The sequence below is a fragment of the Lagenorhynchus albirostris genome, chromosome 2 (assembly GCF_949774975.1).
Source record: "Lagenorhynchus albirostris chromosome 2, mLagAlb1.1, whole genome shotgun sequence".
NCBI lineage: Eukaryota > Metazoa > Chordata > Mammalia > Artiodactyla > Delphinidae > Lagenorhynchus > Lagenorhynchus albirostris.
In genome coordinates this window covers 41,202,319-41,229,828 of record NC_083096.1, presented here as the reverse complement: position 1 = coordinate 41,229,828, position 27,510 = coordinate 41,202,319, and the positions used below count along the sequence as shown (strand labels likewise).

The following is a 27,510-nucleotide window of genomic DNA, read 5'->3' as shown; positions in this document are numbered from 1 at the left end:
AACATGCCTGACGAGTACCTTGCTTCACTTTCCTAGAGTAACACTCAAGTCACTTTCTCTCTTACACCTCCACACATTTTCTCTGCTGCTGTTTCTCCCTGAGATAGATCCCTGGATCAAGGGAAGAAGTCATGTGATAGGGACAAAAAATGCAACGCTATGCCATCTGACTACATATCACCACTATTGTAAATCTTCCTAAAAAAGGAAACTTGTTCTCCGGTTTCCTATTTACTGTCCTTGAGAGAATAAGTGATGCCAAGTCACAAAAACCTGTAGTACTTTGCTTCCCATTTCCCTACGGCTACTATGTTTACAACTTTACTTAGAAAGAGCTGAATTCACAGCTTTTGCCATTTAGTAACCCTTCAACATGAGGACTTAATATGAAATCCTTAAAATGAGCTGAGTAGACATCAAATACTCAAAAGTCCAAATTACCTAGACTGGTAGAGGTTAATGTTCTACATTAAATAGGAACAGAAAGTATCAATTTTGTACTCTGATTATGCCTGCCCAAGAATTGAGTCAAATAAACACATAAAATATGATAGATGAGGGCAATGGGGGTAGGAAAACCACCACGGTTGTTGAGAAAGGTCTAAGAAGTGAATAAATGTAGGTGTGTCCTACCCTCCTTTCACCTCTGTGTACTTCTATCTGGACTTTCAACTCTCCTTTTCCAGCGTAGAGCTGACTGAGAAATAGCCTTTTAATATTTCAATCTATTTTTAATTTTTATAGCCACATAACCACTAAGGGCTATGCTACTGAGTGGGTAAATGGCAGTAACCCAAGTATCTGGGATTACTAAAAAAAAATTATAAGAAAACAGTTAAGTATCAATTTAAGATTTTCATTAACCTTCTATTTTTACAATGTTGGTTTATCAAATTAGTTCACTCTGAAAAAGAGAAAGGCCGCCGTATACTTGGGAAGCTTAGAACTCAACTACCTTTTCATTCTATAGGTGAGGGAACAGGTCTAGAATATTGTTATTTGATTAAAGTTAAAAGAAAAGGCTAGTTAGTTACAGAGACAAGACCAGATACTACTCTAAGACTTTCTACTATATTCCACAATCCTCGAAGAAAGAACTTGAAATATGAGGCTTCATTCATTACCCAGAGCATTTAGAAATACCAAACGTTAAATCAACTACTCTAAGAAGAAAAATGATGCATCTTATGCCTTGGCCTTTGCTATAAAGTAATCCCTAAGTGAGTCCAATAAAGATGCTAGAAAGGGCCCCCTGAGAGGCAAAGAACCTTTCAGTGCTACAGTCAGATTTCTCTCTATCATAAATTATGAACAAGTGAATCCAACTAAGGCATACTATGTGTAGGGCCCTAACATAATGTTACTGGTCATAGCATGAATATTATTTATAGATTTTAAATTCTTCATTAAATGCACTATATAAAAGCCAAACTCAATCTTGGTTCACAGTGACTCTGAAATAGGATAGCGTAGGAAAAGCCTGAGGGTCAAAACACAACAGGAAATACAGCTGTTTAAAAAGGTTTAAAAGGCAGGTTTAAATATGTTAACAAGAGGTCAGTTATCACAACAAGTAAGTTGAAAAGATATACGTTCCAAAAAAGTATTAACTCATATCATAGTTAAAACAAACTGCTAGAATCACGGCATTCTTTTTTACTCTTAGGAAGCTTATCTTACCCTTCTGTGAAACGGAAATGGTAGATTTTCATGCCTTGTCTGAAGATAGGTGGCATTACACCAAGTTATTGGCAACCCACTGGTAAAGCTCTCCTATAAAGAACATAGTAACATAACAGTCAAGGACACCAGTACTTTCATATAAAAGTATAAAATCAAAAGAGAGCAAGGACTCAAACAGATGTTTGAACATCAGCGTTCTTAAGGACACTGTTTATGACAGCCAAAAGGTAGAAATGCCCAAATGTCCATTGACAGATGAATGGCTAAACAAAATGTGATATACACATACAATGGAATATTATTCAGCCTTAAAAAGGAATGAAATTCTGATATAGGCTACAGTATGGATGAACCTTGAAAACCTTATACCAAGTAAAATAAGCCAGACATAAAAGAACAGATATTATATGATTCCACTTCTGTGAGAGACCAAGAAGAGTCAAATTCATACAGAAAGTAGAAGAGTGGTTACTAGGGGCTGTGGGGAGGAAGAATGGGAAGTTATTGTTTAATGGGTAAAGAGTTTCAGTTTAGGATGATTAAAAAGTTCTGAAATGCATAGTGGTAATGGTTGGGAAAAAATGTGAATATACTTAATGCCACTGAATTGTATACTTAAAAGTGGTTAAAATGGTAAATTTTATGTTATGTAAATTTTACTACAATTAAAAAAAGTCAGATGAGAAAAAAATAAAAACAAGTGTAAAAAATCAAATGAGAAATACTAAGTGGTAAGTTCTTCTCTGATTTTGATATTTCTAATATACATCATCAAGTAAAAATAGACGAGGGGCTTCCCTGGTGGCGTAGTGGTTGAGAGTCCACCTGCCAATGCAGAAGACATGGGTTCGAGCCCTGGTCCAGGAAGATCCCACATGCCGTGGAGCAACTGGGCCCGTGCGCCACAACTACTGAGCCTGTGCTCTCAACTAGAGAAAGCCCACGTGCAGCAATGAAAACTGCCCAGTGCAGCCAAAAATTAATTAATTAATTGTAAAAAAGGAAAAGCTTTTTTTAAAAAAAAAAAAAAAAAAGTAAAAACAGACTTGGGTCCATCACCCCAAAGCTATTTATCCTGTGTGTTTATTACTAATATAATTCATGTCTACCATGATTATGAATGATGTATTTACATTAAGCACAATTCCAAACACACACAGAGAGAGAGAGAGAGAGAGAGAGAGAGAGAGAGAGAGAAACTGAAGCAGTGGAATTCTGTCAACACACTAACACAGCAACCATCTGTTAACACTGTCCTTTGAATCCAAGGGACCCAAATCATGTGGTAGGGCTGGGAGCTTCACCTTAGCTGTGAAGTCCTACTTTCATGTCATAGGGCAGTTCTGGAAGGAAGCTCTGTAATGGCCAGTTCTAACTACTTACAGATTTCCTACTAGTCCTACACAGGAAGTCATTCTTGTGTCTCACCTGCATGAGTTCCTGTTATGAGGCCAGGGGGCTGGTGAGTTGAAATCCAGTTCCAGGGAGTGATGTCATCTTGACTGAGCTATGATCCTGCTGACCTGCTCCCCATCCCAGTGTTGTTGCAGCACTTCAGCTGGGTTTCAGGTTATAAGGGGACCAAAAAGGAAAATGGGGGAGTAGGATAATAGAAAAAGCAAAAATGCTTGCACATTTCCTTTGTGTCACTAAAGCATTTTCTGCTTCCATTTAATTTGATGGGCAGACCTGGCCAATGGCAGCTGGAAGCTGTACAGATGCTCTTGGAGTAGGGATAGGCTCTCACACAGATCTCAAAAATACAAAGAATTAAAACATACAGAAAACTTCCATTATGTTGTGGTTCCTAACTTGAAAATGGTGACTTATTCTTTCTTCTTTGGATAAAATTTAAAGAACAGACATTAACTTAAAATTCTGTAAATTGTTGTAAACAATGCATGACTACAGGAGCTATCTTAGCGACAGAAGGAAATCAAATACAAATGTTTGGAGATGTATAAATACTCATGTTCTTTCTACACAACGTCAAGTAGATTTGGAGGTCAAATCTGGAAATCCTGTCAATACGTTATAAATAGGATTGCCATTCAATCCCATTTAGAGGAGATCCTTTGGTTCTTAGGATACTAAGGCATAAAACTAAAATGAAGTCAAGCATAATAAGAAGCAGAAATTGTTAACATTCCAAAATGAAAGGAAGAGAGGCCTTTGGAAAAAAAGAAAAAAAACTTAAACAATTAAATGAAAGAGAGATTTAAATTTTTACTACGTTTATTTCACGATTCTTTAGTTCTTATTAAGTTGATACAATTTGAGGAAATAAATACTCCCTTCCCTTTTTTGTTGCATATGTATTAATAGGGGTAGGAAGAACAGAACATGAGAGAATAGACAAAGGGTGCAGAAAGTGAAAAAATAAAGATGAAGAGAGAGAGAGAGAAAGAGAGAGTGTTCATATGAACCCTTCTGTTAGCAGTATCAACCAACAAAGTACACAGTTGACAACATGAAGTGTTTTCTTCTCACGTGGACTTCAGAAAGAATGACTATGGGACCATATTCGACATACATTAATTATATAGCATTGTGGTTCAGTTTTCCTATCAGACATGACGTGTATTTTCTTTTTTTCTCACTTTTTAAGCTCCACAGATGACATTATTCATGAAGCACTTTTAGTATATTATTCAGCAAATATTAATTTGATCATATTAAACCAATCCTGGTTAGCAGAAAGCACTGTCAGCTGCCATGTAAAGGTCCTCCTTTCAAGTAACACTTCATTCTACACTTGGAGCTTCATATCAGAGGAAGGTCTTGAAGGGCATTCCTCTTTTAGTTGGGTTTACAACTCACCTGCAACACTAAGTGCAGATAAAATAAAGATCACACCTCAGTTAAAGGTTTGTACATAACAGCCCCTTGCAAATGTAGCCAATATCTTGTCCAGACAGTAACTGTAAAGGAATTGTTCTCTCTCAGGCTTTTTCTTTCTCCATTTCCTCTAAAGATCTTCATCCCAATGCTTGGTGCCCCATAACTGAATGTAAGGCAGAGCTACCTCTGTGCTGGAGACGCTTGTCATAGAGAAGATCAGAACGTGTGCAGAGAACCCTGCATTATGTTCATCTCATTAGTTCTGCCCAATCCACAGGGGTAAAAAATGGATGAGATTTGATATCTTCAACACCAGCAACTCCAGCACCAAGACGCTCCACAGGGTTGAACTGTAAGAGCTAAAAAAGAAGGATTTAGTGAATAGTGGGAATCCAACTAAAGAATCAAAGGAAAAGAAAAATATATGAAAGGAAAGAACTTCTAAATTCAACCCCAGTAACAAATGGACTTGACTGACAGCCAACTGGCTATATTTCCTTGAAAGGGAATTATGTCTATGATACCACTCTAGCTGTGTGGTGGTGGGGACTTTTCAACTGATTTGAAATATGACCTTGAGTAACTCACTTTGTTTCTCATCCTCATATAGTACAATAGGATAGTTACACCTATCAATTTCCTACTCCAAAAGTACAATTATGACATTAATTAGATATTGCACCAAATTCTGAGAGATCCAGTTACTCCTTTCATGATGAGAAAGTTTGGGAGGCGCAATAAGTCTTTCAACCCCTAGTGAATTATATATGCACCAGGTCTAAACTTTACCTAAGGTCTGAATAAGCCAATTCATATTCCAGAATTGCTTTCTTTGAAATAGCTGACTCACATGGGACAATTTGATACAATGAGTGAAATGTGTTTCTACTTCTTCACTAATAGGAATCAGGTATAAAATAAGTTAATAAATGTTACACACAATAGGATTGTTAAGTGTGGGAAAATAAAAGTAGTCATATACAATTATAGAGGACCCTGGGCATACTGAAAGAATGTGTTAAGACATTCATGTATCCCCAAATTTTTGTTTTAACAGCTTTACTGAAGGATAATTTATATAGCATAAAATTTATCTGCTGTAAGTATACAACTTAATGATTCTTAGTAAATTTAAAGAGTTGTGCAACTTTCACCACAATCCAGTTTTAGAACATTTTGATCATCCTAAAAAGTTTCCTCATCCTGTTTGCAGTTAATCCACATTTCCATCTCCAGCCCTAGGCAACCACTGATTTGTTTTCTATCTCTATAAACTTGCCCTTTCTGAATAAATGAAATCATAAAAATATGTTGTCTTTTGCAGCTGCCTTCTTTCACTTAGCATAATGTTTTTGAGATTCATCCGTGTTGTAGCACGTATCAACAGTCTGTTCCTTTTTACTTCTGAACAGCATTCCACTATTTGGATATAACACATCTTGTTAATATATTCACCAGTTAATGGACATATGGACTTTCCAGGTTGCAGCTATAATTAATAGTATATATGACTTCCTGCAGACACATATTTTCATTTCTCTTAAGGACATTCCTAGGAGTGGGACTGGTGGGTCTTGTGTTAAGTTTATGTTTAGCTTTTTAAGAAACTACCAAACTTTTCTAAAGTATCTGTACCATTTTACGTTCCTGCCAGCAACGTATGAGAATTCCAGTTTCTCTACACCCTCGTCGATAATTGATACTGTCTTTTTTATTACAGCCCTTCTAGTGGGTATTAGTGGTATCTTATTATGGTTTTAATTTATATTCCCTAATGACTAGTGATGGTGAGCATCTTTTCATGTACTTCTTAGCCATTTATAAAGCCTCCTTGGTGAACCTTTGCCCATTTTTATGCTGAGCTGTTTGCTTACTGAGTTAAAAGGTTCTTTACACATTATGAAAACAAATCTTTTATCAGTTGCATGATGTGCATATATTTTGTCCCAGTCTGTGGCTTGTCTTTTCATTCTTTTACTGGTATCTTTTGAAGTGCAAAAGTTTTTAATTTTAATGAAGCCCACTTTATCATTTTTTTTCTTTTATGGATCATGTTTTGGTGTCATACCTAATAATTCTTTTCCTAACCCAAGGTCATGAAGATTTTCTCCAATATTTTTCCTACGATTTTACAGTTTTAGCTCCCACATATAGGTTTATGAGCTATTTTGAGTTAATTTTTGCATATGATATGAATTAAGGGTCTTAGTTTATTTTGGTTTTAGCATGTGAATATTTGATTTTCCCAGCACCATTTTTTTTTAACATCCTTATTGGAGTAAAATTGCTTTACAATGGTGTGCTAGTTTCTCTTTTATAACAAAGTGAATCAGCCATACATACACATATGCTCCCATATCTCCTCCCTCCCCAGCACCATTTGTTGAAAAGATTATTTTTTCATCATCGAATTATCTTGGCACCTTTATGGAAAATCCATTGACCATAAATGTAGGAGTTTATTTCTGAACTCTCAATTCCATTCCATTGATCTATATTGCTTATCTTTGCTCTAATACCACAGTAATTAAGTAGTTACTGTAGCTTTATACTGACTGGAAATTGGGAGTGTAAGTACTCCTTCTTTGTTCTCTTTCAAAATTGTTTTGGATACTCTAGGTCCCTTGCCTTTTCATATTCTTTTTTTTTTTTTTTTTTTTTGCGGTACACGAGCCTCACACTGTTGTGGCCTCTCCCATTGCAGAGCACAGGCTCTGGACGCACAGGCTCAGCGGCCATGGCTCACGGGCCCAGCCGCTCCGCGGCATGTGGAATCTTCCAGGACCGGGGCACGAACCCGTGTCCCCTGCATCGGCAGGCGGACTCTCAACCACTGCGCCACCAGGGAAGCCCTCATATTCATTTTGAAGTCACTAAAGTTTTCCCAATTTTGCTGATCTTTTCAAAGAACCAACTTGTGATTTAATTTTTCTCTTATTTTTCTCTTCTATCCAATGAAGATTTTCTCTTTCATTGATTTCTGCTTGCTTTCTTTCTTCTGCTTGCTTTGGATTTATTTTGTTTTTTACAGTTTCTTTTTCTAACTTCCTCAGTTACAAGGTGAGATTTTTATTTGAGACCATTCTTTTCCTATACAGATGTCTAAAGCCATAAATTTTCCCCAAGAACTGATGTAGCTGCATCCTATAAATTTTGATATATCATGTGTTTGTTTTCATTCCATTAAAAACAATTTCTGGTTTCTCTTGGCATTTCTTTTTGACTCAGGTTATTTAGAAGTATGTTGTTTAATTTCCATATATCTGGTACGGATTCACCAGATCTCTTTCTGTTGATGATTTCTAATAAAATGTTGTTATGGTCAGAGTATGCTGTATAATTTCAATCCTTTTAAATACTGAAAGTTGTTTTATGGCATAGCAAATGATCTATCATGGGGAATGTTCCATGTGCATGTGATAAGACTGTATTCTGCAATCATTTTTCTATATATGTCAGAGTTGTTTGATAATGTTGTTCAAGTCTTCTCTATATCCTTGCTGATTTTCTATTAATTATCAAGAATGGGGTATTGAAGCCTCCATTTATTATTATTGTATTATCTATTATTTCAATTCAATCAGACTTGCTTCATATGTTTTGAAGCTGTTATTAGAGCATATACATTTATAATTATTATATCTTTCTATGTATTGATCCTCTCATCATTATACAACATCTTAGTCCCTGGTAATTCTCTTGTCTCCACATCTATTTTGTCTGATATTTAATAAAACCACTTCACCTCTCTTATGGTCACTGTTTGCATGATTTATCTTTTCCCACCCTTTTTCTTTTAACCTATTTGTGTTTTTAATTTAAGTGTGTCTCTTGCACACAGATAGTTGGATCTCTTTCTTATCCAGTTAACAATCTTTGCCTTTTGTTTGGCATGTTTAGACATTCACACTGAATGTAATTATTGACACAGGAGGTTTACGTTTGCTAATTTGCTACTTGTTTTCTACCTCTACTGTCTTTTTTCATTCTCCTTTACTGCCTTCTTCTGTGTCAAATACTTCTTACTGTACTATTTCAGTTCCTCTATTAATTTTCCTTTACTATTTTTTTTTAGTGGTTGCTGTCAAGATTATAATATGCTTCTTAATTTATCACAATCTACTTCAGATTAATTCCAGTGAAATGCAGAAATTTTGCTCCACTATAGTTCCATTCCTTCTGTCCTCCTTTGTCTTTCACTGTCATTAAATACTATATGTTACATCCATATAGGTTATAAACCTACCAGCACAGTGTTACAAGTATTGCTTCGTACAACCTTATGTCTTTTGAAAGAAGTTGAGCAGAGAAATGAGAAAAAACATATTTAGTCTTTTCCATTAACTCATATTTATCATTCCAGAACTTTTCATTTCCTCCTATGAATCTGAGTCACTATCTGGTAACTTGCAGCTGAAGGACTTCTTGTATTATTTCTTGTAAGACAACTCTGCTAAAAATGAATTCTCTGTCTTTACTTGGAAATTTCTTAATTTCATTTTCATTTTTGAAAGATAATTTTGCTGGATATAGAAATCTTGGCTGACAGTTACTTCCTTTCAACACTTTAAACATGTCATTCCACTGTCTTCTGTCTTCCTTTTTTTTTTTAACATCTTTATTGGAGTATAATTGCTTTACAATGGTGTGTTAGTTTCTGCTTTATAACAAAGTAAATCAGTTATACATATACAAATGTTCCCATATCTCTTCCCTTTTACGTCTCCCTCCCTCCCACCCTCCCCATCCCACCCATCTACGTGGTCACAAACCACCGAGCTGTTCTCCCTGTGCTATGTGGCTGCTTCCCACTAGCTATCTATTTTACGTTTGGTAGTATATATATGTCCATGCCACTCTCTCACTTTGTCACAGCTTACCCTTCCCCCTCCCCATATCCTCAAGTCCATTCTCTAATAGGTCTGTGTCTTTATTCCTATCTTACCCCTAGGAGCTTCATGACCTTTTTTTTTTCCTTAGATTCCATATATATGTGTTAGCATACGGTATTTGTCTTTCTCTTTCTGACTTACTTCACTCTGTATGACAGACTCTAGGTCCATCCACCTCACTACAAATAACTCAATTTCATTTCTTTTTATGGCTGAGTAATATTCCATTGTATATATGTGCCACGTCTTCTTTATCCCTTCATCTGTTGATGGACACTTAGGTTGCTTCTATGTCCTGTCTATTGTAAATAGAGCTGCAGTGAACATTTTGGTACATGACTCTTTTTGAATTATGGATTTCTCAGCATATATGCCCAGTAGTGGGATTGCTGGGTCATATGGTAATTCTACTTTTAGTTTTCAAGGAACCTCCATACTGTTCTCCACAGTGGCTGTATCAATTTACATTCCCACCAACAGTGCAAGAGGGTTCCCTTTCCTCCGCACCCTCTCCAGGATTTATTGTTTGTAGATTTTTTGATGATGGCCATTCTGACCGTTGTGAGATGATATCTCATTGTAGTTTTGATTTGCATTTCTCTAATGATTAATGATGTTGAGCATTTTTTCATGTGTTTGTTGGCAATCTGTATATCTTCTTTGGAGAAATGTCTGTTTAGGTCTTCTGCCCATTTTTGGATTGGGCTGTTTGTTTTTTTGTTATTGAGCTGCTTGTAAATTTTGGAGATTAATCCTTTGTCAGTTTCTTCATGTGCAAATATTTTCTCCCATTCTGAGGGTTGTCTTTTGGTCTTGTTTATGGTTTCCTTTGCTGTGCAAAAGCTTTGAAGTTTCATTAGGTCTCATTTGTTTATTTTTGTTTTTATTTCCATTTCTCTAGGAGGTGGGTCAAAAAGGATCCTGCTGTGATTTATGTCATAGAGTGTTCCGCCTATGTTTTCCTCTAAGAGTTTGACAGTGTCTGGCCTTACATTTAGGTCTTTAATCCATTTTGAGTTTATTCTTGTGTATGGTGTTAGGGAGTGTTCTAATTTCATACTTTTCCATGTAGCTGTCCAGTTTTCCCAGCACCACTTATTGAAGAGGCTGTCTTTTCTCCACTGTATATTCTTGCCTCCTTTATCAAAGATAAGGTGACCATATGTGCATGGGTTTACCTCTGGGCTTTCTATCCTGTTCCATTGATCTATATTTCTGTTTTAGTGCCAGTACCATACTGTCTTGATTACTGTAGCTTTGTAGTATAGTCTGAAGGCCAGGAGCCTGATTCCTCCAGCTCCATTTTTCATTCTCAAGATTGCTTTGGCTATTCAGGGTCTTTTGTGTTTCCATACAAATTGTGAAATTTTTTGTTCTAGTTCTGTGAAAAATGGCAGTGGTAGTTTGAAATGGATTGCACTGAATCTGTAGATTGCTTTGGGTAGTAGAGTCATTTTCACAATGTTGATTCTTCCAATCCAAGAACAAGGTATATCTCTATATCTCTATTTCTGCAGTGTCAGTTGTTACTTCTCCTTTTTCATTTCTAATTCTATTGATTTGAGTCTTCTTCCTTTTTTTCTTGATGAGTCTGGCTAATGGTTTATCAATTTTGTTTATCTTCTCAAAGAACAGCTTTTAGTTTTATTGATCTTTGCTATCATTTCCTTCATTTCTTTTTCATTTATTTCTGATCTGATCTTGATGACTTCTTTCTTTCTGCTAACTTTGGGGGTTTTTTGTTCTTCTTTCTCTAACTGCTTTAGGTGCAAGGTTAGGTTGTTTATTCGAGATGTTTCCTGTTTCTTAAGGTAGGATTGTATTGCTATAAACTTCCCTCTTAGAACTGCTTTTGCTGCATCCCATAGGTTCTGGGTCATCGTGTTTTCATTGTCATTTGTTTCTAGGTATTTTTTGATTTCCTCTTTGATTTCTTCAGTGATCTCTTGGTTATTAAGTAGTGTATTGTTTAGCCTCCATGTGTTTGTATTTTTTACAGATCTTTTCCTGTAATTGATATCTAGCCTCATAGCATTGTGGTCAGAAAAGATACACGATATGATTTCAATTTTCTTAAATTTACCAAGGCTTGACTTGTGATCCAAGATATCTATCCTGGAGAATGTTCCATGAGCACTTGAGAAAAATGTGTATTCTGTTGTTTTTGGATGGAATGTCCTATAAATATCAGTAAGTCCATCTTGTTTAATGTATCATTTAAAGCTTGTGTTCCCTTATTTATTTTCATTTTGGATGATGAGTCCATTGGTGAAGGTGGGGTGTTAAAGTCCCCTTCTATGATTGTGTTACTGTCGATTTCCCCTGTTACGGTTGTTAGTATTTGCCTTATGTATTGAGGTGCTCCTATGTTGGGTGCATAAATATTTACAACTGTTATATCTTCTTCTTGGATCAATCCCTTGATCATTATGTAGTGTCCTTCTTTGTCTCTTGTAATAGTCTTTATTTTAAAGTCTAGTTTGTCTGATATGAGAACTGCTACTCCAGCTTTCTCTTCATTTCCATTTGCATGGAATAACTTTTTCTATCCCCTCACTTTCAGTTTGTATGTGTCCCTAGGTCTCAAGTGGGTCTCTTGTAGACAGCATATACACGGGTCTTGTTTTGTATCTATTCAGCCAGTCTGTGTCTTTTGGTGGAAGCATTTAATCCATTTACATTTAAGGTAATTATCGATATGTATGTTCCTATTCCCATTTTCTTAATTATCTTGGGTTTGTTATTGTAGGTCTTTTCCTTCTCTTGTGTTTCTTGCCTAGAGAAGTTCCTTTAGCATTTGTTGTAAAGCTGGTTTGGTGGTGCTGAACTCTCTCAGCTTTTGCTTCTCTGTAAAGGTTTTAATTTCTCCATCAAATCTGAATGAGATCCTTGCTGGGAAGAGTAATCTTCGTTGTAGGTTTTTCTCCTTCATCACTTTAAACATGTCCTGCCACTCCCTTCTGGCTTGCAGTTTCTACTGAAAGATCAGCTGTTAACCTTATGGGGATTCCCTTGTGCATTATTTGTTGTTTTCCCTTCCTGCATTTAATATGCTTTCTTTGTATTTAATTTTTGATAGTTCGATTAATATGTGTCTTGGCATGTTTCTCCTTGGATTTATCCTGTATGGGACTCTCTGTGCTTCCTGGACTTAACTATTTCCTTTCCCATATTAGGGTAGTTTTCAACTATAATCTCTTCAACAATTTTCTCAGTCCCTTTCTTTTTCTCTTCTTCTTCTGGGACCCCTATAATTCAAATGTTGGTGCGTTTAATGTTGTCTCAGAGGTCTCTGAGACTGTCCTCAGTTCTTTTCATTCTTTTATCTTTATTCTGCTCTGCAGTAGTTATTTCCACTATTTTATCTTCCAGGTCACTTATCCATTCTTCTGCCTCAGTTATTCTGCTACTGATCCCTTCTAGAGTATTTTTAATTTCATTTATTGTGTTGTTCATCATTGCTTGTTTCCCCTTTAGTTCTTCTATGTCCTTGTTAAATGTGTCTTGCATTTTCTCTATTCTATTTCCAAGATTTTGGATCATCTTTACTATCATTATTCTGAATTCTTTTTCAGGTAGACTGCCTATTTCCTCTTCATTTGTTAGGTCCGGTGGGTTTTTACCTTGCTCCTTCATCTGCTGTGTGTTCTCTCTTTTCATTTTGCTTATCTTACTGTGTTTGGGGTCTCCTTTTCACAAGCTGCAGGTTCGTAGTTCCCATTGTTTTTGGTGTCTATCCCCAGTGGCTAAGGTTGGTTCAGTGGGTTGTGTAGGCTTCCTGGTGGAGGGGACTAGTGTCTGTGTTCTGGTGGGTAAGGCTGGATCTTGTCTTTCTCATGGGCAGGTCCACGTCTGGTGATGTGTTTTGGGGTGTCTGTGGCCTTATTATGATTTTATGCAGCCTGTCTGCTAATGGATAGGGCTGTGTTCCTGTCTTCGTAGTTGTTTGGCATAGGGTGTCCAGCACTGTAGCTTGCTGGTCGTTGACTGAAGCTAGGTCTTGGTGTTGAGGTGGAGATCTCTGGGAAATTTTCACCGTTTGATATTACGTGGAGCTGGGAGGTCTCTTGTGGACCAGTGTCCTGAAGTTTCCTGTCCCACCTCAGAGGCACAGCACTGACTCCTGGCTGGAGCACCAAGAGCCTTTCATCCACAGAGCTTGGAAGAAAAGAAAGAAGAAAGAAAAGAAAGAAAAGAAAGAAAAGAAAGGAAAGAAAGAAAGGAAGGAAGGAAGGAAGGAAGGAAAGAAGAAAGAAAGAAAGAAAGAAAGAAAGAAAGAAAGAGGATAAAATCAAATCAAATAAAGATAAAATAAAGTTATTAAAATAAAAATAATTATTATGAAAAAAATTTTTTAAAGAGAAAAGAACGGACGGACAGAATCCTAGGACAAATGGTGAAAGCAAAGCTATACACACAAAATCTCACACAGAAGCATACACATACACACTCACAAAAAGAAGAAAAGGGGAAAAAATAATATATCTTGCTCCCAAAGTCCACCTCCTCAATTTGGGATGATTTGTTGTCTATTCAGGATTCCACAGATGCAGGGTACATCAAGTTGATTTTGGGCCTTTCATCCTCTGCTTCTGAGGCTGCTGGGAGAGATTTCCCTTTCTCTTCTTTGTTCGCACAGCTCCTGGGGTTCGGATTTGGATTTGGCCCTGCCTCTGCGTGTAGGTCGCCTGAGGGCGTCTGTTCTTTGCTCAGACAGGACAGGGTTAAAGGAGCAGCTGATTCAGGGGCTCTGGCTCACTCGGGCCAAGGAGGGACGGGTATGGATGTGGGGCGAGCCTGCGGCAGCAGAGGCCAGCATGACATTGCACCAGACTGAGGCACGCCGTGCATTTTCCCAGGGAAGTTGTCCCTGGATCACAGGACCCTGGCAGTGGCGGGCTGCACAGGTTCCCGGGAGGGGAGGTGTGGAGAGTGACCTGTGCGCGCACACAGGCTTCATGGTGGTGGCAGTAGCAGCCTTAGCATCCCAGGCCTGTCTCTGGGGTCCGCGTTGATAGCCACGGCTCGCGCCTGCCTCTGGAGCTCCTTTAAGCAGCGCTCTTAATCCCCTCTCCTCTCGCACCAGGAAACAAAGAGGGAAGAAAAACTCTCCGGCCTCTCCGGCAGCTTCAGACTTTTTCCCGGACTCCATCCCGGCCAGCTGTGGTGCACTAGCCCGCTTCAGGCTGTGTTCACGCAGCCAACCCTAGTCCTCTCCCTGGGCTCTGACCTCCGAAGCCCAAGCCTCAGCTCCCAGCTCCGCCCACCCCGGCGGGTGAGCAGACAAGCCTCTCGGGCTGGTGAGTGCTGGTGGCACTGATTCTCTGTGCGGGAATCTTGCCGCTCTGCCCTCCGCACCCCTGTTGATGCACTCTCCTCCGTGGCTCCGAAGCTTCCCCGCTCTGCCACCCGCAGTCTCCGCCAGCAAAGGGCCTTCCTAGTGTGTGGAAACCTTTCCTCCTTCACGGCTCCCTCCCAGAGGTGCAGGTCCCATCCCTATTCTTTTGTCTCTGTTTTTTCTTTTTTCTTTTGCCCTACCCAGGTACGTGGGGAGTTTCTTGCCTTTTGGGAGGTCTGAGGTCTTATGCCAGCGTTCAGTAGGTGTTCTATAGGAGCAGTTCCATGTGTAGATGTACTTCTGATGTATTTGTGGGGAGGAAGGTGATCTCCGCGTCTTACTCTTCCGCCATCTTCTCCTACCTCTCTTCCATTGTTTTTGATGAGAAGCCAGACATCACAATGTTCCCTTGGATACAATGAGTTGTTTTTCTTTGGCTCCTTTTCCTCTTTGTTTTTGTCTTTCAACAACTAGACTACAATATCTCTATGTGGATCTCTTTGTATTCGTCCACATAAGGTCCACTAAGCTTCTTGGATGCATCTCAATGTTCTTCATCAAATTTAGGATTTTCAGCCATTGTTTCTTAAACATTTTTTGCCGCCCCTTTCCCTATGTCCTCTTTTTGGAACTCCCATTATATGTATATTGGTATACTTAATATCATTTTACAGGTCTCTTTATCCCTGTTCATTTTTCTTCAAATTTTTAAATCTGTTTTTCAGATTGGATAATTTACTATCATGTTGAGATGCTCCAGTGAATTTTTTTTCCCCTACTTACTTCTTCACTTCAATTATTGTACTTTTCAACTTGAGAATTTCTATTTGGTTCTTTTTTTCCTTTTAATATAATTTCTATCTCCTTATTGAGAATCTCTATTTGTTGATTCATTATTGTTTTATTTTCCTTTAATTCTTTATACATGATTTCCTTTAATTCTTTGAACATATTTATAATAACTGCTTTGAAGTCTTCATTAAACCCCAAATTCTGGGGACACTCAGAGTAATTTCTATTGACTGTTTTTTTCCCTGCCTATGGATCATACTATCTTGTTTCTGTGGATATCTTACAATATTTTGCTGAAAATGAGACATTTTAGATAATATATTTTAGTGACTCTGGAGTCTTATTTTTTTCTCAAGAAGGCTGTTATCAATTGCTGTTGGTTGGTTTATTCTTTGATAACTTGTTCAGCTAGATCTGTAAATCTGCTTCCCCCACCCCACTGTAACAAGCAGAAGTTGATATCTTTTCTCATTTTTTTTTCTTTTTTAAGAAAAAAGTTTTAAGTTTTCCTTTCTTAAGCTTGGTTTCCTAAGGGTCACCACTGTGTCTGCATAGCTTAGTGGTCAACCAGTGACTGAAAAGGGGTTGCATTCAAATACCTTAGCTACTAAAGCTTCCATCCTATGCCAGTGGGCAGGAGAACACATTCAAAATTTAGGCCACTTCCAAGTCTGTCCTTGTTTTTACTTTCCACTGAGATCTTTCCCTGCACATGCATACAGCCTCAGTGCTGGTCTTCATGGCCTACCTCAACCTGGGAGAACCTTCACACCTGGCCAAGCAGGGAAGAGAGAATGCAAGTAGCCCCAGGCAAGAATGCCACAGAGTCCCACAATTCTTTCCCAAAGTTCAGCTATTTTCAAGCATAAGTACTTTCCAGATTGTTGCATCCCTCTGATCAATTTCCAGAGCACAAAGATGGTTATTTTTGCCAATTCTGTCCAACTTTATAATTTCTTTTTTTTAAAGAGAATTTTCCAACTTTCTCATATGGCTATAGCCATTCAAATTTGAGAATATTCCTATAGCATACAATTTTTTCCACAGAATTTAGTCAACTGCAACTGAAATATGTGGATTACATTAATGGTTCTATACCTATAGGAAATCCCACTACTCAAATCAAACCTAAACTTTTATTTCTCCTTTTTCCTTTATTTCTATATTTCTATTATTCACTAATAATTAATTATTTATATAAAAGCATCAGTTGATTTCCTATTACGTGCCAATCCACTACTTTTTAGACCTTTTCAACCTGTATCACCAGTAGTTGTGTCACTCTCAAGTTAGCAGCCCTATACTATAATTCAACTATATGCTTCATCAAATTATAAATTACTACATGTAATTTATTTCAATGCTTTCAATGCTGCCCTATCAACCATAATAATACAAAACATTTATGTGACGCTTACTGTGTGCCAGGCATTATTCTAATTGCTTAACACAGGTTAATTCACTGAACTCACAACAACTCTATGAATAGTTACTATAAATATCTCTGTTTTATAGATGAGAAAACAGAGACTCAGAGAAATTAAATAACTTGTTTAAGATCATATAGGTAGTAGGTAGCAAGGAGATGATCTGAATTCAGGTACTCAGTCTCCAGAATCCCTGTTCTTAATCACAACATTACACTGCTTTATGAGTGCGTGATCTGCAAATGCCAAGAATCTATTACTTCGCTTTGCTATCACCAAATCCACAAGGGGAGTGAAGCATATACTTCAAAAGACTGTACTCACAGTCTTTTCACTTGAAATTACTGTATCTAGCATTCAAAATGACTACTTTTTATTAAAGTGAACTGCTCAAAGAATTTTTATATTAGAAGTTGCTAAACTGTCTTAAGAGAAAAGCTGCTATTATAAAACAAACAGCATAAGCATATCCTAAACGTATCAAATCCATTTTCAAAATCAGACAAGTCATGTCCACTGATTGAAATGTGGAAGGCATTAAACATCTGAATATAAATCTAAAATATCAAACATTAGTAAGAATTAACTATAACTATAGCATGTTTTTTAATATTTCAGGAAACATATAAACACGTAAGTTCTTCCTTTCTTGTTAAAATTGGCTTTCCTGCCCCCATTCTTTCCAAAACATGACCTCATTATGAAATTCCAATAAAAGTTCATATTTTGACTTTTACTAAAGTCAATTTACCTTAGTTCATGGACTCTTCTATAATTTTGCAAGTGTAAATCTATAGGCAAAAGTATAATTGTTTACCCATGACTGTCTTGCTTATTCTGCCATTTTAAATACTCTCCCAGGCCTTCTGAGAGATCACACAAAGATTCTATTGCTAAAAGAATGTGTCAGCCAGTGGCAAAACCAAGACAGTCACTGCCAACCTCCTTTCTCCTAAAGAACAGGCAATAAAGCTGAGCACTGGAGGCACAGAAATTTGTTTTGAAGGTCTTTTTCTCATATAATATCTTTCAACTGACAAAGCAATTGTGTCATAAAGAACTAAAAGTACACTGGGAAGTACAAACATCCATGCTGAGGATCTGTAAATATCTTTTTTTTAAACTGCATTTAAAATGTAACTATGTTTACTTTAGCACCATTCACTTGGACTGAGATGACTAAACCATGGGTACAGGGAATTATGAAATCTAGGAAGAAAGCAAGGAGCTGAAAAGACCAAAGGGGAAAATCTCCTCAAAGTGGAATAATTCTTTCCACATAAATCATTTTGTGATTTTTTAAAGTAACCTTTATGAACCATGAGGTAGTGGAAGAGGAAAGTCAAAATGACAAATTGCTAATCATGCCAAGAGACCCCTTTTCCCTTTCCTGATGATGTTTCCTCAACATGAGTGGTAGTTTCCTTAGGCAGGCCAATGACAGAATGCTGCTTTAACTATATAAGCTATACATATCTGTATTTGGGAACTTAACGTATCTTAAGCTCAGACTCCTTTACAACATAAATTCTGATAGACAGGAGTAACAGACCTTTATTAATTAATGTGGGGAATTCTATTCTCAATATTATATAATAATGACTACTTCTTTAAGAAAGAGAAACAAAAAATAGCAGTTGCTAGCCTTCCTTAAATTAATAGCCAAAAAAATACTTTGAATTTACCTTGCTGTGCCACAACAAAGGATATGAAATCAAATGAGGAGCTGTCCTTTTTGCCCATTAGAATGAAATGTTTTATGTATCTTTGCATTACCTCTTAATCCTTTTACAAAGTGCTCAGGGTACTCTCATCTCACTATTTCCAACCTGATTATGTTTCTTTTGATTTTACAGAGTCTGGGCAAATTAATCTTCCTGAAGCACGACTCTGATCCTTTCACTCTTGTGCACAAAAACTCCAAATCTCAATTTTTTACTGAATTAAATACTATCATTCTCCCCTGGTGTTCATGATAAGAGATCCCCAACTTCTCTTTCCATTCTCATCTACTTACTACTACTCATCCCTATATTCATCCTTGTACTCTAGATAAACCAAACTTTTGATTTCCCAAATTGAGTCTTTCTGACTCCTTCCTTGCCTTTGTTCAAGCTTTTCATTCCACCCAGTTATTCTCCCACATCCAACCTTGCAAGCCAAAATTCTGGCTAAGCCTCCACAAAAATAACACTCACTACACAAAAACTTTCCTAATACCACCACTGCATCAATTATTACACCTCTTTATCCTGATTCGCCAAAGTATTTTTTTAAACCTCTCTGATAGCCTTTATTAAATCCATCTGTGATATAATTATTTGTGAATCTCAAGTTTGTAGCTTATGACACTATGCCTTACATATATTCGTTGAATAGAACAAAAATCACTGCTCAAGAGAATACTAGGTAATACTCTTCGTAATATTTTCTCCCCTCCCCTTTTCTCTTTCTTTTTTTTTACAAATTTTGTTTTCCCTGATTTAAAAAATAATTCATGTTTCATTAAACAAAAATTTTAGTTCTTCATCTTTTTCAAATAACTTTTCCCTTGATATTTTCCCAAAAGCATAGGGGATCACAGTCCTGACAATTCTTGCTGATTTGCTGTGAGCCTATCACACCTCAATGCTAACAACCCTCAGTGTACTCATCAAAACTTGCTCTTCAAAACTAGGTGAGCATTTTACACATGGCGAATCAATTTAAGGAGCTCACTAGAGTTCCAAGCCTACCTCTGGGACACTGAACTTTAATTATCAATAGTCTCTTTCTTCAAAGCCACCAGAAATACACCAACTGACACCAATATTCAAGTTTCATGAATAGATCTACAAGTGATCTAACTTGGCAAGATTTTCTACCACTTCTCTCCTAAGTAGCCCATTCCTACGTTTATAAATATAGCCATTCATCATATACTATCTTGAGACTAGCTCTAAGGAATAAACTCTTTAAAAAGTTTAAAAAAAAAAAAAGAGAAGAACATAGCCATTCACATATGGTTACAAAATGTAATAAAGCAGCTCCAGACCAGCTGAAAACAATACTTACATCTCACACCTACACAGACATATGGAATTGACTAAACATTAGCCTGGATTTAAAATAAATAAATAAATAATACCAACAAGCTTTACCTATTCTCTCTGACATCACCAATACTCAGATAATAGTAGAAGCCTACAGAGATACAGTAGTAGTTCTGAATTTGTAATTAGTAAAGGGTCCTCCTTGTCTGAAACTAATTTCTTTAAGGTTTTGGAGCTGTAGGCTCTGCTAATTTGCATGGTTGATATACTTGGCCAATAGGTCAATTAAATTACCTGTTGAATGAGTGAGCGAGCCTCTTCAGAGACACATTCTGGCATGTTCAAAGTAGTGTGAGTATTTATTCCTGCTGGATGGCACTCAACCAGAGTCTGAAACAATCAATCAGGTACACTTCTTATCCCAAACAATATCATATTCTGTTCCGTCACAGGGTTTATGGACAGCAAATACAGAAAGCTCAACAACCACCTTAACTGGAGGTTCAGTAATCACCACAGTACCCTCTAAGCAGTTTAGGACAAGGGCTATGAGCCCACAGAACTCTAACCGAAATACAGGCAGTCATCAAAATCGCATCATAAGCTTAGGCCACTCACCCTTTTCCCTTAGTTATAAAGAGAGTGGCTCATAATAGAAAAACTTCCATTATACCCAAAAACTAAAATGGGACTTGATATCTCAAATTTTTTAGTGTTCTTAAAAACCTTCAAAGTTGAAAATAATAATGCTTTATATATGTATAGCACTTCATGGTTTAAATGTATGTACAGGTGACTTGTGTATTCCACAACCATGTTAGGCGCTCAGTATTAACTACATATTTAAGGTAGATGACTACTTACAAAAGTATGACTGTTCATTTCCTCTGTTTTCATCCCAGGAGGCAATCTGCACAATACTCAATTAAAATCTATTAACTATTAACCTCAAATATCTTACTTAAAAGTTATTGATCAGAGAGAGTATAAATTCTCTCTGATCAATAACTCTCCGTTAAGCCAGAACGGACAGGAAAAATTACAGTATTGAGAAAAAAGATAATATTACCTTTAATATCTACATGAATTTTCTAAAATGATAATTCCCTCCTGGTTTCAGACAGGTATTTAAAACATACAGAGAATTTAAATCCTTACATGAACCTTACAGATTTAACTCTGTTGAAACTGACTCATAGAAAAAGAAGAGAAAGAGTGTGTAGTCTTATATCTCGCTATGGACTAACAGTGTGACATAACAGAATTTTACCATCAATTTATTCAATGTAATAGAATTCAACTTTTTAAAAAATCTGGAATCTTGATAAACATGCATTTTTCTACCCCCCCCCCTTTTTGGTATCAAGGTTTTCTTAGTCCCTGACCTAAAAACTAAAGGCAAAGGCTAAATAGTCTCAATTTGAAATCAAGGTAGCATCTGGATAAACTTAATAAACCTCCAGGTCACTGCTTACCTTGCCAGTGAGAAGCTCAAAGAGGACAGCACCCAAACTCCACCAGTCACAGGCTTCAGTTTCTTCCGTGATTGCTCCAACCTCTAAACACACCAAAAAAGGTTGATATTAACATTCCAAAGGTCAATTAAGCTCTCAAAATTAACATGTATTAGCAAGGTGACCTTTTTAATGCTGAGAGAGCACATACTAAATACTACTGGGTTTTCAAAATTCCTGAAAGTTACTTATCCTTTTGGTCACCTACTGTGGTTGCATTTTTTTATGCAGTCATATATTAAACTGAGACATTTGTTCTTTACTTGATAGAGGGACACCTTCAAGATGCTATACTTAAAAGTTACATGAATCTACTAGATGAACATTTTGATTAATTTTTCAAATTTGAGAATGTACAGCCAACCCTATCTCAGGGGTCATTTTTTGTTTTAGAAATAAAGACTCTAGGTTTCAGAAGGAACTTCAAAAATTATCTAAACCAGTATTAATTATCCTTTGAGTTACAGACTAGAAACCAGAGAGGTGAAATGCCTTGTCCAATGTCATATAGTAAATCAGAAGCAGAACTAGGACTTAGTTTATAGTTTGATCCCTCTCCTAAGTAATCAATTGTTTTCAACTAAAGAAGGAGGATGTGAAATGCAAATTTACCCATTTTATTATTCAGAAGTACAGATAGATATGGTGTTTTAAGCCACAACTGAAACTACTGGCTAAGATGAGGGCTTTTAGAATATCTCCAAATTACAGTTTTATCTGTGTTATCCCTATCTCTCACCAGCACAAGTTCCTGAAATGTAATACGAGTTTTCAGGTGTCATCCTTCAGTTTTCTTCACAAATCAGCAATAACTCCTCATTTCACCATTTTTGAGGCTTTTAGCTCTTAAGTCATGTTTGATGTCTTCTTGTCCTTTCCTAATGACATTCAATTAGTCACTAAGCCTGAATATATCTGCCCTTTCATTTCCATTAAACTGACAAAACACACTTACTATTTGTCTGCAGGTAGCCCAAAACTCACAACAATCATGTTGAAAAGGTTTTAAGTAGTTAGGTTGGAACTTGGACAATAATAAGTGGAAGTGGTGCTCAGGCACCCCAGCCTTTTAACCAATACTTAGTGAATCTACTGTGTTGGAGAACCAAAAAAACTCATAACACAGTTCGAGTTTTAAGTCTTGAAGCAAAGGTCATATGGATAAGAAAAAGAAAAAAAGAGCCATTTCTATGCAAAATACTGAAATTACTCCACTTCAGCAACCTCCTTCCTTATCTCTGCACCTACTGTATTCTGGGCTTCACAAGGCCTATGTACAACTATACCCTTCACACCAGCTCCTACCCATCTTTCCTCCCCTTATTGTGCTACATGCCAAATCACAACCTCCATTCTCTAACTTAGCTGCTCTCAGCTAGGTGGTAAAAAGAAAACATAGATATTTAACTGACTCATATTATTGTGTGAATGACCAAAAGGCTTCCTCCGAGAGCCATCTGCATTCATAAAATAGCAGCTTGCTTGAAAAACTGAGAACTGTCTTACTATCTAACAATAGAGGTTTAATTATACATGTTTTGACACATGAATTCAATGAAATATTACTACATAAGCATTTTAAATGATGTATTCACACAAGGTTTAGGTATATAACTAAATGTCTGTATATATTAAATTTTAAAAAAACAAGCTATAAAACAATAGAATCTTAATTTTAAAAGTACATATATTTTTAAAAGACTGGTGGGAAAATGTAACAAAATGTTTTAGTGCTTTGCCTCTGGGATGGTGAGATTTTTATTTTCATTCTTATACTTATTAACCTACACGAATATCTAAGTGGTACAATTTTAAATGTATAGCAAGATGGCATGAAAACATTCAGGCTTGTTGGAGCAGGAAAGATGAAGCTATATAGGCCAGTCCTCCCTAAGAGTCTGTTTGCCTATAGTTTCCTCTACAACTTTACACTTGATCTTAGCCAAGAGGCCGAGAAGCAATCCTCTAAAACTTTAATGTATCATATATTAGAGACAGCAGTGGACTAGGAATCAGAAGTCCTGGGTTAAGAGCCTTAAGGAATTCACTTGATCTCATCCATAACACGAGGGTGAGATCTGAGGACCTCTAGGTTATATTTAGCTCTATAATCTACGATTCTGATACTTAAGGATTCCCTAAAACAGTGATTTTCTTGAAGGACAATTCCTTGGGGGCTCTCATTCAAAGTACTTATGTTACCCCTCCCAGATTCAAATACACTGCCCCCACCCCCATTCCCAAGCTCCCCATAGAGAGCCACCATCACCTTTGGAAGTGTGCTCCAGAAACTTTAAAAAGGATGTGTGTTCTTAGAAACTTCAAAAAAGGAGAAGAAATTTACCATAGCCCTGTCATCAAATATAACCTTTTGCACATTTCCTTCCAGTCTAAGGCAGGCAATGGATTACATCACTTCCCTGTTCAAAATTCTGAAATGGCTTCTCACTGAACATTAAATAACATTCAAATGTCTTGCTTAACCAGGCATGTATATATATTCAGGCCTCTATAATGAGGTCTCAACCTATCAAGATTCATTCAAACACGTATAAGCAGTACAAACTAGGTCCCCTGCTAGGCACTATTCCTCCACAGAACACTATGTACTCACCACATTGCTAAATAATGTGAAACTAAAATCAGTTTTCAGAGTTAATGGCTTTATTTTTAAATATCTTGCTCAAAAATTTAAGTTATGCCATTTTCTTTAATCATAAAGCAAGCAGTATATACTCCTTAGTTTTAGAAAGGTGTTACATGTTCACAACTCAAGACCCCAAATTATTGATCAGCCATCTGTTTTGAATATGCAACCTCCAAGTCTCACTTTCCGTGTCTGAAGGTTGCTAGTAGGCACATATTGTAATAATGATAGTTGCAACAACAAAGCAGTAGCTAACATCCGTTGACTGTTTACCATATGTAAGGAACTGTGTTTAACATTGTACGTGAATTATTTAAAATTTCCAAGCATCCTTACGGAGAACTTACTTGGGCAGAATGACTTTGGAGGAGAAAGAATACTATATTTGTGTGTTCAGGGAAAAGAGGAATGCCTGACCCAGTCAGTTCAGAGAAAGCTGTGAAGATCAGATGGTTTTATAGGGTCTAAGAACATGCCCTGAGGAGCTGTAGACTAGAACCACACTCCAAGTCTCTGCTCACAAAGGTTTGCTGTCAGAATTGAGCAAAGGGTTATTGTGGTAAATCTATGCAATGTAATCAGTGACTAATATAATTTATAAAGGGAGCTTTCAAATTCCCCTAAAGGTGCGCTGGGTGTGAAATGTGTCAGAAAGAGGGGAGGGGAGGGGAGGGGAGGGGAGGGGAGGGGAGGGGAGGGGAGGGGAGGGGAGGGGAGGGAGAGGGAGAGGGGGAGAGAGAGAGGGAGAGAGGGAGGGAGGGGGAGAGAGAGAGAGAGAGAGAGAGAGAGAGAGTGTGTGTGTGTGTGTGTGTGTGCACGTGCGCGCACGCAGGCGGCTGGGGGAGGGGGATCTCTGATACTACCATAAGCACAGTGCACCCTCCTGAGCATCAAAGATTTTTGTATGTGCGGGAGGTGGTAGGATGTTGTTTTATTATTAAAAGAAACACAGACCCATTATGGAACAGAATGTAAACCTTGCATGGATCTGCAAGATAAAAAGACTTCAAAGAAACTTCAGGATCATATTATTAGTCTCAGAGGTCCCCATTTCATATCACCTCTACAGTCAGAAGTACTTGGGCAGAAAAGTTTGAGAGTCACTTCAGGAGACAGACAAGGTGTTATTCCTTTATTGGTTTCTGTGACATTGTTCAACTAAGGAGTCTAAGAACTAGGTTCACTGGTTTTTATGCTGCTTTGAAATCCCTCACAATTTTCTGCCAGAGTCCTTAACAGGTAGATAATGACCAACATACTGCTTCAAATGTGGATGCTACAGTGTCTGACGAGCACCAGTCTGAACGTCAGGCAACAAAGACAGTAGCAAGAGACCCAAGCAGGCCCTAAAGTTAATTTAATTCCCATTTTCAGTCGGCTCGCTTTCTGGCCCAGGATGCGGGATGCCCCATGTGGCACCTGATAGAACTGCTGGTGACACCCTAGCACCATCAACCTTAGTCTACTTCATTCACTCCCCATTTCTTTTCCCATCTTTCCTCGATCTTCCCCTCTTCTTTCTTCCACTGACAGCCTGCTTCTTTTCCCCTCACCTTATTCTCTTTTTCCTCCCCACTCTTGGCTGTCATTGGTTAAGCTTTCTAATGGCACTTGGGCCTAAAGAAATTACTGATCCCATCTAAGAAAAACTGCTTCTGAAAGTCTGAAGACAACTAGGCTGAATGTCATCTTTAATCTGACTGGGCTAATAAAGAAGGATAGCAACTCTGAAAAGTTAATTTTTTTCTCATGGAAATCTGGAAAAAAGACACTGAACGAGTTTTAAATCCATCCCCTTAACAGTGCAGCTTGAACCACTTCAAAATGACTTTATATTAAGCATTCATTAATTAATGTGAAACTGACATCATGACCAACTGTCCTTGATTTTAATAGATGACTCTGAACTACAACAAAGAGTTCTATATTTAGATAAGATACAAGGAAGAACTTCCTAACGGCTCAGGAAACTTAAATATTAGAACAACTGGAAGAAGATACATATATAATTTCTTCTTTAGGGTTTTAAAACAGAATTTCACTTTCTTTTCTTTTTTTTTTTTTTTTTTTTTTTTTTGCGGTACGCGGGCCTCTCACTGTTGTGGCCTCTCCCGTTGCAGAGCACAGGCTCCGGACACGCAGGCTCAGTGGCCATGGCTCATGGGCCTAGCCGCTCCGCGGTATGTGGGATGTTCCCGGACCGGGGCACAAACCCGTGTCCCCTGCATCGGCAGGCGTACTCTCAACCACTGTGCACCAGGGAAGCCCTCACTTTCTTTTAATAATCAGAATGAAAGATTTTGATTGTCTTTTCAACATCCCTTATAGATCAATAATTCTTCGATTAAAATTTTAAAGATATACCTTGAAATTGCATTGCCAAAAAGAAGACTGAGGTTGTGTGGCTGTCAAAACCAATACTCTGAAACTGCTTTACTTGCAAAATCTATATAAAATTTTAAGCATAAACCAAGAGTACTGATTCATATATAAAACTACATGATAGCTACTACAAACACCAGGTGAACAGTCAGGTATGTTGTGTCAAAAGCAGAGAATATAAAGAAATATCAAATAAATTTGTGAGGGTTCTTTTAAAGTATAACATAGTAAAGCTGAGAAATCCCTTTAAACTCCCTACCTTGAATTTTTTAAACCTCTGGTGGGAAAAAAAGCAGAAAAAAATTTTAAAGGATAAATTCTGCACTGCTTTATCAATTTTCAAAATATTTTCACTATAAAACCCAATGTCTTCAGTTCCCATGCATGCCCCTTCCCCTGACACTACATTCTATATTTGCAGTTTCCAGGGTGGTAAAGCAGTAGTATCCTTACTCTCCACAAGGACAGCAGGGCTATAAGCATTAAGCAAAGGGATCAGGGGGAAAAATAAACTATTCCCTAAGAAAACAAACAAATCCTCAGATTATTCCCACAAAAACTCAAAAAGAGACAGTGATATCAAAGAATCCTGAATTTTTGTCTTTGAGTCAAAGAAATGTATTAACAGGGCTCTAGTTCTGCTACTGTTTGAGCCTGGCTGGGTATTTTAGCTTTTCTGAAAATGAGGACAGCCAGACCTCTAGCATTCTTGCTACCTGTAATTTTACAATCCTGAAAGTGTTTTCAAAAGCACTCATGAGCCTTTCTCCTAACTTCTTCTCCCTCCATTAACCTAAGATGCCCAAAGAGTGGGATTATGCTAAAATGAGCCAGCATTCCACATTCGTCCTTCTTCTCCTTTCTACACACAGCCACCCTTCCTTTCCCTAAGAGACCTGGTGGGAAGCAAAATGAATCAGTGTCACTAAACCTAACTGTTACCATCTTTTAATGTAATGGAG

General features: G+C 37.4%; 1 protein-coding gene across 5 annotated transcripts in view; it reads right to left on the bottom strand.

Annotated features, from left to right (window-relative positions):
- Positions 1–3,900: 3,900 nt before the first annotated feature.
- Positions 3,901–27,510, bottom strand: part of RPS6KC1 (ribosomal protein S6 kinase C1) — a 212,595-nt gene continuing 188,985 nt past the window's right edge. For all 5 annotated transcript variants that reach the window (XM_060131314.1, XM_060131349.1, XM_060131322.1 and 2 more), the window contains 3 exons: positions 21,481–21,563; positions 20,300–20,395; positions 3,901–4,883 (listed from right to left, as the gene is read on the bottom strand). In XM_060131314.1, coding sequence (XP_059987297.1) covers positions 4,773–4,883; positions 20,300–20,395; positions 21,481–21,563 — 290 coding nt within the window. In that variant the 3' untranslated portion in view covers positions 3,901–4,772. The remainder of the gene's footprint in view (positions 4,884–20,299; positions 20,396–21,480; positions 21,564–27,510) is intronic.